Raw genomic sequence first — 11,532 nt, 5'->3', positions numbered from 1 at the left:
TGATAAGACCCATCACTGAGCTGTCTCAAAGGATCCCATAATGCATGAGGGGTTTGGACTTCATATACCCATGTATTTGCTTTGATAGATCTAAAAGATAAATGGAGCAACAAGAATTTTCTGTGGATGTTCCCACTTATAAAGAACACTTTGCTGGATCTTTGTGCACTGACAGAAAGTGGTTATGTTTGTCTCCCTTAAGGAGTCTGGCAGGGCTGCTTCTCCCTTGGTTTAGGCAGAACTTGTAGAAAGGTTGTCATTTTTCACTCAGATTATGTTAAAATTCTTATCTCTTGGTGAAGAACAAGATATCTACATAAAAGGTTCAGAAGACTGGACTCTTAGGTCCATGCTCTCTGTTCCTACTCTTCTCCATTGTTTTCTACTCTTGCAATTCAGTTTTCTTTATTGTGCATTGAACTGCTGCATGATGGACAGATGCTGTTCAGTCATGAAAGAATGACACTAGATAACTGCATTTTGGGGCTTTGAGAGATGATGTTCTTGTGTTCTCAAGACTCCCTTCAAACATTTGCAGGTTTAAAATCGGCAAAGTTAGACTGATCATAAATATTTCTTCACTGTATCAGGAAAACTGTTTCTTGGAGAAATTTAATCTACTCAGTCTCTTGTATCATCAGGGGGAGAAGTATGAAGGGAGATTGAGGATGTCTTTGTATTATGCTTCCCAGAACAGGTCTTGATGGAAGGCTGGATATGAGACTGGAAGCTGTAGACTCTCATTCTCTTTTTTATGAGAGAAAGCTTGTTTCACTAGAGTTACGGAAGCGCCGGCGATGTCATGGCAAGGCTAGAGCAGCACGGACAAGATCATCAGGTATGCATGGCTAGAGTCTTAGATGAGCAGCTAGTCAAAAACAAGCAACGAAGGACTTTTTCATTTGAAATGTTTGTGAATGGGGTTGTTCTGGCCTTTGTAGTCCCTAAAGGGATTCACAGGTTGACGTTAATAGTTTTCATTTCAAGTAGTAGTTTTCAATTCATTCCTCTTCTGACCTTCCTGCCTTCTTAGTGCCTAGAATTTCATTCCCACCATTCCACATCCCCATGTATATGACTAAAGGTAATATTTTCTTGAAGATGATCTTGCAGTTGCATTTTGGGTACAAGAATTCAACAGTACGTGTGCCTCTGTAGTCCTCCAGGTTTTCAGAGAAAGATGAAAACTTGGGACCTTCCAGGCTGGTCCTCCTACGCAGCAGTGACTCTAAGCTGTTGGAAAGAGAAATCCTTCTTAACCAAGCTGATTTGGGAAGAAACTTAAAAGGAAACAGAAGTGAATGATCCTCACAAGTGGCTCTTCCTGAAGCCATTTTCTAAACTCTTTCTAGTAGCTATGTGATACTGACTGCAATGGGAGAGATTGTAGGTTATAAAATTATTTTTGGTCCGATGTTAAGGTATGTGGTCTTTATTAGCACAAGTGAAAGTTTAGATTTTGTAGCTTTGGTTTTTCTGATACACAAAAATAGAAAGAATTAGTATATACATCAAGTGACAGAGCACTGGAACAGGCTGCCCAGGAAGGTTGTGGAGTCTCCTTCTCTGGAGATATTCAAAGCCTGCCTGGACGAAGTTCTGTGTAACATGCTCTAGGTGAACCTGCTTAACCAGGAGGATTGGATTAGATGATCTCCGGAGGCCCCTTCCAACCCTTGCCATTCTGTGATTCTGTGAAGTATGAGTGTATATATATGTCAGTATGTATGTAAGAATTGGGATTTAGGAAAATGCCTTTGTTGCATTGATTTCCGCCCCTCCCCCCCCCCGTTTGTGAAGTTAAGACATGAATCTTGATTTGTCTCCTATGATATTGGGAAAACGGACTTCTCAACAGTTATGATACACAAGCAGAAAGACAGAAAGAATAATAAAGTGCAGCAATACTTAAGATGCTATTCTAAAATGGTGTTCTGTCCTTTTAGCAGAAAAGAGTTTAGAAGTAAACCAAAGGGTTTAAATAGCAGGGCAGTCTTCCCCATTTCTTTTTTTTAACTAGTATAGGTGATTTTTCCTCTACTACAGGGACATCAGAACCAACAAAGCTGTCCCTCAAGTCAGACACAGAAGGTGAGGAGGAAGAGGAGGTGGATGCAGATGAAGACAACGAACTAGATAGAACTGTTGACTCTCTTTCGGACACCCAGGTGAAAAGCAAGCCAAAGCTCTCTGACTTGGTGAAACCTACTTGTAAGGAGAGGGTGCCAAAAAAACTTGACAAGAAAACCGGAGATGGTGGAGAGCCTTTTCTTCAAAAACCAGACTCAGAATCTCAGTTTAACTTGCTGCAGATTCTTCAAAAGCATGGAAACCTGAGGTGAGAGATTTCTGCATATTGTCTTGAATTTTGCCTAGCAGCTAATATTGGTTAAAATATGGAGGATGTATACTTGGTGCCACATTATGAATAAGTGTGAGGAGATAAGAGTACCCTAGAGAAAGGGGCATGGATTTTTGTCTAACTGTGGGCTGCCTTAACAACCAGTTGGTACAGAAGGGAGATAGTTTCAAAGACGGACAGTTTACCTAAATACCTGACCTGGTGGATCAGTATAAAGCATAAGCCATAGTGTCCATTGCTATTCTCTAATCTGGTGATGTGAGCTGTTCTTTGGTCAACTCCGGCTTCTAAAATATCTCTGTCTTAATGCAGGATACCTGCTATTGAATTCTAAATTTTTTCTTTTTTTGCATTTCTGAAGAGGTGAGTATAGACATATCTTGAACTATCATAGTCATTTGATTGGAAAAGACCTTTAAGACAGAGTCCAACTCTGCCTGTCTGCTACTAAACCATGTCCCTAAGCACCTCGTCTGCCCATCTTTTAAATACATCCTGACATGGTGACTCCACCATTTCCCTGGGTAGCCCATTCCAGTGCCTTTCAGTGAAGAAATTTTTCCTAATATCTAATCTGAACCTCCCCTGGTGCAACTTGAGGCCATTTCCTCTTGTCCTGTCGCTTGTTACTTGGGAAAAAGACTGACACCCACCTCACTACAACCTACTTTCGGGCAGTTGTAGAGGGCAATAAGGTCTCCCTTCAGCCTTCCCTTCTCCAGGCTAAACAACCCTAGTTCCCTCAGCTGCTACTCATCAGACTTATGCTCCAGACCCCTCAAAGGAAGGTTGGGTTACGAATACCTTAGTGCTGTCTCTCCATAAAATTGGTCTTCTCATTTTTGTGCTTTTTTTTACTGATAAAATTTTTACCTCCAATAATAATCTCTGCTCAAGGTCATCACCCCTGAGAGCAAGATAGGAGGTCATTTGAGAGTGACAAATTACTGAAACATCTCATTGCCTGCTCTTGAGTATGACAGTGTGGAGCAGAGAATGTTTTGTTGCATGGCTCTGTTGCTTGAGAGAGAGAGGTGTTGGAGGAGATTGTATAGAATAACACCAACCAGGGTCCTACTAGATGTTTAGAAGCATGATCCTCCCCCTAAAATGCGGGTAGTAAAACTGTCTATTTGTGGGTGGACAGGAAGAGCAGTAAGAAAGAGTGATCATATGTATCTGCATAGGAGGATTGTATGTCTTCTAGGTAAGAAGTAGCATTATGTTTTCTGTGAAAGATGTACAAAGGTAGAGAAAATAATTGTTGCTTGTTGTTGCTTTCTTAGTTTAGCTTCTGAGAGGACTTAAGAATTATCAGATGGATTTGGGGATTGTTCTGATGTCTTCATGTGGCAAGGACATTTGCTGTTGTGACAGGGAAGATTCTGAAACCTGTTTTGAGGACAAACATAGCAATGCTGTCATCTACCTATATATAGAACTAACTCCTGCCAAGAATGTAAGCTCTGTCTCATGTTCCTGGCAGAATCTTGCTCAGCACCCAGTACTGTTGGGATTCCCTACAGAAGTGTGTAAGGCTTGTAGTGACCTCATGTTCCAGGATCATGCTGGGCTTGGCCCCATCTGATCTGATCTGTCTTTGATGAAAGCTTTGCTTGTGGGGACAACAGGCAGAGGAGCTGAAGTAATGACACTTTCATCCAAAAGAAACCAGGCCTGTTCCAGTCAGTCTTTGTAAATGGTAGGACTTCTCTCTCTCCTTTAGTCAGCCTGATGAGGCAATTTGTCTCCCTTCCACACATTGAGTGTTAGTGGTGAAGAGGTGACAGTTGAATAAAACTTGTTCCCCCAACTGTGCCGTTCCCAGGGAAGTGAAAAGAAAGGGGAGTTACTTGTTCCTGCATTTAAGGCCTCAGGTTTCAATATTCCACGCACTGGAGGAGAGGCAGTGTTTTACAAGGACCTTCTTTAGTTTCCCATTTTGTAATCACAGAAGAATTGTATTACTGTGCGGATGTTGATAATGGGGGCTCCTTAATTCCTACCAGTACAAAGCTTGAACTCCTGGTCATGAGATGTTTGAATTACACCTAAAACAAACCCAGCAGCCCTAGAGAGCCCGCAAGGGAGAGCCTTTTCTGATATATGGTAGCCTCATGTATAGAGTATTAGTCAGGGTTCAGAGTGTTCTCATGTTCCACACATATGGGAAGAGAAGGTAGGTGTGGTGACTAGCAGCATACAGGCCTGCTGTGCATTCTGGAGTTCACTTGAAGACAGGTATTTTTATCGTGGTTTAGTTACTGCAGTACTGGTACAACTATCCACAGAGGATGTTAGTTTTGAGACTCTTCTGAACTCATCATTTGCTTAGCCCCTCTTTGGGCCTGGCATGGTCTTCCAGAAGCTTCAAAAGCTAATGATTAAGTAGATGCATGGATATTTTTAATGTATTTTATTTTAACTTCAATTTTTATCTAAATTGATGCATTGATCTCTAAGTGCTACTATGTTGTATGATTTCTATGTAACACTGTAACGAAGTGTTCATGAAATGGGGTCATGTACATGGAGTCATGAGGACAATATAAGCACCTGAGAACATTCCTAAGAAGCAGAGAACAAGTAGAGAAAAAATGGTGAGGTTCCTCAGGAATCAGTCTGAGGCTGGTTTTAATAATCAATTCAAAAATGACACAAAAATGTAGAAATGTATTAACGAAATTTGCTGATCGAAAAGATTTCAGAGTTATTACCATGAGAGAAAAGTAGTGGAATAAATATAGGAAAAACTGGATGACCTTGAAGATAGGAATAATGCAATTAGGATGGGATTCAGTAACACAAAGTGCAAGGGCATGCTTTTAAGAACTAGTATCTTACAGCAGAAATTCTAACAGGTGGGTGTTCATCTACTGGAAATTAATTATAAGGAAAAACATCTTGCATGCTTGTTGATCACAGGAGGTTTGTGGAGCTGTAGCTCAGGCATGCATGAAAACACCAAAAGTGGTCTAGGGTTTATCACTTGAGATACTTCTGAGGCTTGATGTGGAATATTGTATACAGTTGCTATCACCGATGTTTATAGAAGTTAAATTGTGACTGGAACAGGTGGATAGGAGCTGCTAGTCTCACCATGTCACCAGCATGGGTGCTTTGCTAGAAGACACTGAAAGATGTGGATAGTTCACACCAACAAAATGAAAACTACGGAAGGATGTAACTGCTGTTAATAAATACATTCAAAGCAGGAGACCCATCAGGGATGAAGTTATTTAAGATACAGGACAATGTTGGAGAAAGAAAAAGCAAATATAAATCGCTCATGAATGAGGCTAGGCTGGGTAGTAAAAGAAGGTTCCTAATTATTAGAACACTAAGTTCTAGAATAATATTCCAGGAAAGTAATGGGTTGAAAACTCCAGTTTGTTTTAAGATGGAACTTGGTAATTTTATAGAAAAGATTAGGACATTGCCTGTGACAGAAGGGGAATCTATCACTGATGCTAAAGCCCATCTGCTTCTACATCCTTATGAAAAGGAAAGGAGAAATCGTGCTTAGCAATTCAAGGGACAGCTTGTAGTGACTGTGGGGAAAACTATGAGGAAGAGTAGCGGGGAAAACTATGAGGAAGAGTAGAGACTGGGAGAGCAGAATGTTGGAGAAGAGGGTTTAGGCCAAGATGGCAATGAACAGAATTAGGCAAAGCTTTCAGCAATTTCTCTCACAACAGATGCATATGCTAAAGTATCTACTGTTGTGAGGGAATGAGAAGCAATGTATCCCTTGCAGTCCTACCCCAGTCCTCTCCTCAGTTGATCTTCATAGCTTCCCAACATGTTCAACCAGATGCACAGCAGATTTTGCTGATGCTATTTCATTCTTCAGTGATGCCTTGCTCAATGAAATTTGTCTTTTGTCCTTGGGCCAGCAGGGGAAGAGCTTACTTTCACAGATTTAATTCTTTAATTTCCAATGGGAATTGCAGGGCCTTTGTTATAACTCTGGCACCAGTACCAAGCCCTTTGTTTTATGGTTTGTTGTTGTGGTGTTCAAAATGCTTGTGAAGACAGAGGCCCAAGAGAGCCTTGAATTTGGTTTAAAAATACACAGTTTTGCTGATGTTCTTACTGGCTTTTGGAAGAAAGTAGATAAGGCTGTGAAAAGGCAAGGAGAGCATTCCATTTTTAGAGATGATCTTAAGAGAGTACTTAAGAGAGTGTCTGTTCTCTTTTTGTATCGCCTGCAATACCATCTTGGTGAACTGAAGGTCTCCTTGAAAATACTGGTGGGGAGAAGGGATCCTTGTTCCCCTGAGCTTCAACATTTGTGCACCTAGGAGGTCCTTGCTGACTGTACTTTGGTCCATAACCTGTGCCTGACTGCTGTAAGTGTTCCCATTACTACTCCAAAGATAGCTGACTGATTCTTTTGATCCACAGCAAAGTGCAAGCTCGCAGGGCTTTCTCTGCCTATCTACAGCATGTTCAGTTGCGACTGATGAAGGAGGCTGGTGACCAGATCCAGAATCCTGCCTGGGCTGCCAAAGAGGATGAGCAAATGGTAAGACTGAGAAACCAAGCTGAAATCTGGCTTGAGAGTTTTGAGGTCAGTTCCCATCCTTGGAAACTGAAGTCCAACCGAGATTATAGTTGTTGATCTTTGTCCATCTGCCAGTGCTGTATTTTTAATATACAGACAAGGTAGAACTGCTGACTGACATCTGAGAGTGATAGAGTAGACAGCTCTTCATGACTAGAGTGTGTTTGACATTCAAGCTGCTCAGATCTTTCACTGCTTCTCCTTCACTGATCTCTGAGCTTACCTGCTTTTGAATTCTTCTCTCTAAGATTCTTTCAGCTTACTTGGCAGTATCCAGTTTCTGCTGCTTTAAACAAAGCATGCATCTACTCAAATAGAACAAGTACCCAGTTAAGCTTTTTCTCCTATGTACTGTTTTATTCTTTGCAAAAAGTAAAAGCTACTGAGGAGAGAAAGTTACTTTCTAACAGAGGCGGTGGTGATTTTTTATTAAAACCATGTAATTAATTTTTTTAGGCGGTATTTTAAGGCCCTATATTTGATGTATATACGTTTTAGAGTGCAGCAAGCCCAGATCCCCTCACAACAAACCTTCCTGAAAGAGTTTAGTATAGTAGGCTCTTGAGTGTTCTGCAAATCCAAATGTATTCTTGCTGAATGCACGTTGTAAGGAAACAGCCAGTGCAGTTCAGAGATAAAATTGTGTGTCAAGAATAATCAGTCGACTCAGTGGAAAATGTTACCCCTGCTCTTTCCAAGTGGAAATTAAAACTGGCTTTTCGAGAGTCACTTTGTCTGCTGTACTGTGAAAAATAATGTTTAAAATAACAGATCAAACCAGCCTGGAGTAATGGCAGTGAGAGGCGAGCTGTGAAATCCAATAGTTTGGCTGTGAGGCTGCTCATTTGTGCATTAGCAGAGCTCCTAACCAAAAGCAAATCCAGAGGGGAGACAGAAAGGGTTCAAAATACCCACAGGATGCATCTCGCCTTAGGATCTGCCTTGCCGTATGTTTCCCCCACCAGAGGTCAAACAGACTTGATGGGGGATTGGAATTACATGGCTGTAGATGCAGTCAGCTGTTGCTGTGGAGAGGCTGTGGCAGTAGTAAATGTATATGAAAAGTGATGAAATGGGGCTACGTCACTGACGAGGAGATATTTGACCATGATCCCCTTCCCCGTGATAGTGCTGAGAGGGTTTTATGTCAGAATGCTTCATCATAGGCCTTCTTTAACACATTGCAGGTTGTTTTTTGGAAATGTTCTCCTAAGGTATTGGACTTTACAGATTATTCTGTGTTGTTGCTGCTTGGTTGTTTTTTTTTTTGTTCATCTGCCACACTTGTCAGACAAACACTCCTCAAGTGTTCCCAATTCTGACCAACCTCAGGCAAGGCACACCATCGTTCTCCCCCCACCTTGGATTTGTAAGGCTGTATTAAAAGTGCACATTGCAGGATGCTTTTGCCTGCCAGTTGACGGCTCGCTTTCTCAGGACAGTGTGTTTAGTTCTTGCTAGTCCTTAGCTGCTGTAGTACCTCTGTTCTCTTCTCCCCATGTCTTGCAATGGATCCGTTGTTAACTCCATCTCTCTTGCTTGCAGGAGCTTGTGGTACGCTTTCTGAAGCGAGCTGCCAGCAATCTTCAGCAGTCCTTGACGATGCTGCTCCCCAGCCGTCGTTTAGGACTAAATGATCGTCGTCGCATCCTGGCTCACCAGCTGGGCGAGTTCATAATCTGCTATAACAAGGTGACTAATTATTTCTTAATTCTTCTTCTGGTAATTCCTTTGGTTTCTTTTCTCTTCTGAAGTATCTCCTGCTGGCTACTGTCATGGTCAAGACAGCAGGCTGTTTTAAAGGCTCTGTTCTGTAATTTACATGGTCTATTTGCAGTTGCACATCCAGTAATGGTAGTTTGTTCAAATTGTCAGATAGAGAACAGCATTACTACATTACATATGCAGTCTGGTAATCATGTGCATAGAATTAAAAAGAAGTGTTGAAATGAAATGGAATTTAACTGGCAGTTTGCTTTTTCTTTGTCTTGTCTTCTATTCTACTACTTTGTAATGCCTCTTCCCATTTCTCCCTATTTTTATGATGCTTCTTTAGAGGTAACTTTTTTTATACAGAACAGTATGAAATAGGTATTTTACCATTTGTTTGGTATACTGAGGGACTACTACCTATCTGTAGTATGGGATTCTGCATGCTCAGTGATAAGGAGAAGTAGGTCCTAATTTAAATAACTTTAACCTCTTCAGGTGTAGAAGATGCTGGTTTTAGGATAGTGGTTTCGTGCTAATCCTTGTTTTGCAAGAACAGCTTCCCCTTTCCTTTGCCCCCAGCATTTCTTTAGTGTTAGAACAAGGATAGTTTAAATTTTTGCTTTCAGATGTTGCTGTGCGCGTAGGCCTCCAAGCTCCTCCTCATTAGCAGAGGATGTCAGTTCTGACAAGGTAATGTAAGTGAACATCTGGTAACTTGATCTATCAAAGCAAGGTTGGTATTGAATCAAATCTGTTCCAGGGAGTGCCTTGTATGCCGAATACTCACTGAATTACTGTGTTAGGAGTAACCACAAAACACTTGGGTGGCTCTGTGGTGAGTGAAGAACGCAGCTGCTTTGGATAGAATTTCCACTCAAATTGTATTCAAACATGAGGATTTTCTGCTAACTCTTGAGCAAATTCATAAAATAATGCTACATAACTGGTAATAAATAAGTGCATAAACATATTTTCTCAGTTAAAGCAAGTGAGAACAGATCACTTGAGGTTTTAGGACATAACACGTTTAAGCCATTGAGAGGTGTGAGGTTTTTTGCTGTCTGATTCCAACACAGACTTCTTTCACTGACTTGTAACTTCAGATTTAGCAGGGGACTCCTACTAGCCATTATGTATCTTCTGTAATGACAGAGAAGAAGAAATACTACTTCCATCAAACTAAGTAAACCAGATAACATATTGTCCAGACTTGCACTTAAGTAGTTAAGGGGAGAGACATGTCCCAGAGTGGCTTTTTCTTCCCCCTCTTGAGTTATCTTTCAAAAGATGCATCTGATCCTTTTGTCCTGGGAATGGTCAGAATACCAGTAGGAAGCGATGAAGTGGAGGTCAAGTCCACTCAGATAAAGCTTGTATGCTGGTATTGGTATTTCAGACAGGCCTGTAGGGTTTTTTTAACTAACAAAAATGTTTGTATCAATACAACCTCTGGTGTCAACAAGTTCTAGTGGTGTAAAATAGATCATTTATATCTGAGAGCTTGCTCCCATTCACACACAAAGGTTTACCGTCTTTTATTCCAGTATATTTTAGTGTATAAATGCATATTTGCCACAGGCTGTACTGTTTTACTTTCTTTGCTTTTGCTAAAGCAGTATATTTTTGGTATGTAGATAAGCCCTCTGCAATTTGCTGCATGACAAGAGAAATTAACTCAAGAGAACTCCTAGTTTACAGTAGGAAATGTGGATGCCCTCAGCAGACCTCCTTGATTGAGTTTCTTTTAATGTAATTTTATATTTTTGTCCTACTTTCTTCATGAATATCTCCTTTTGGGACAGATGCTCAAATAAAAGCTATTTTGAGGAACTCTGTATTTGTGACAGAAACAGTGGAAGTAGAAAGTGTACCTAATATCTGTGAAGAATGATTGTGTTTGGTTTTTTTTCTCCATACTTCCTTATGTCCCAGCAAAGAGTATATTTGAAGGAGCAGCACGTATTTGTGAAGAATTGACCTTTTCTCAGCAAATCAATTCTAATAAGTTATGTCAGGTGGAGGAATGAGAAGTTTAGTGTATGCTTAGCATGCTGTCTCTGGGGCTCACTATATTTATCCATTCTGTTGCACATAATGAAATACTTATAATTTGGCTCTTTGGACTTGACATTCTTTTTTCTTAGGTTCCATGGAATTGTTTTTATCTTTTCTGAGCTGTAGCTATGCCATGGAACATAAAGTAACTACATGGAGACACTTACTGATACTGCTTATTAACAGGAAACGGAGCAGATGGTTCAGAAGCGATCAAAAAAGAAACAGGAAGAGGAGGAGGAGGGAGTGAATCCTGAAGGCTTTCAGAACTTTATTACCAGAGCAAGGTAAGAATGGATTGTGTTCCCTTTGATAAAGGATCTCCCAGCCCTGAGGTGATGGGATTTTTCTAAAGACAATCTGATTGATCTAAAGGCCTCTCTAGATACCTTTATTGATCATAGTACTTGCTCCTGCTCTTGCTGGGGGACAGAGAACTTGTCTTTTCTCTTTTCTCCTTTGCAGCAACCAAACACTTGTAGCATCAGCATCTTGTGCATAGAGAAGGACATACAATAGATGTTTTGACCATTAAGTAGATTCATGAAGGACAGCAGCGGTTGCCCTAGACTATGTAAATTTCAAGCCGATGCTGGTGAGCTTATGGCCTCCCTTCCTGTGATCCTGGAGCAAATGCAGCAGTACTTTGGAAGGAGAATGAAACTAGAGCTGCTGCTCAGATGGCCTTGAGCTGCTGTGGTTCAACAGTTGTTGTGGCTTTGGCTCTCAAGTTTCTGCTCTGGGAAACAAATCTTATGCTTGCTGCCTCTCTTCAGGAACTCTCCAGGTCTGGACTTTCTGAGATGAGGAAGGAAGGGAGTTGGACACCCCCCCC

At 41.0% G+C, this 11,532-nt stretch overlaps 1 protein-coding gene across 25 annotated transcripts in view; it reads left to right on the top strand.

Moving 5' to 3' along the window:
• TTLL5 (tubulin tyrosine ligase like 5) overlaps positions 1 to 11,532 on the top strand; it is a 152,924-nt gene that overhangs the window by 49,085 nt on the left and 92,307 nt on the right. For all 25 annotated transcript variants that reach the window (XR_004842984.1, XR_004842983.1, XR_004842985.1 and 22 more), the window contains 5 exons: positions 693 to 838; positions 2,047 to 2,338; positions 6,770 to 6,890; positions 8,475 to 8,621; positions 10,884 to 10,984. Coding sequence is in view for 19 of the 25 variants with exons in the window: in XM_009646667.2 (XP_009644962.1) it covers positions 693 to 838; positions 2,047 to 2,338; positions 6,770 to 6,890; positions 8,475 to 8,621; positions 10,884 to 10,984 (807 nt within the window). In the remaining 6 variants the exon portion in view is untranslated. The remainder of the gene's footprint in view (positions 1 to 692; positions 839 to 2,046; positions 2,339 to 6,769; positions 6,891 to 8,474; positions 8,622 to 10,883; positions 10,985 to 11,532) is intronic.

This window comes from Egretta garzetta, unplaced genomic scaffold (genome assembly GCF_000687185.1).
Source record: "Egretta garzetta isolate BGI_Z169 unplaced genomic scaffold, ASM68718v1 scaffold79, whole genome shotgun sequence".
Lineage (NCBI taxonomy): Eukaryota > Metazoa > Chordata > Aves > Pelecaniformes > Ardeidae > Egretta > Egretta garzetta.
The sequence above is the reverse complement of the archived record's forward strand: the minus strand, read 5'-3'. Positions and strand labels throughout refer to the sequence as shown.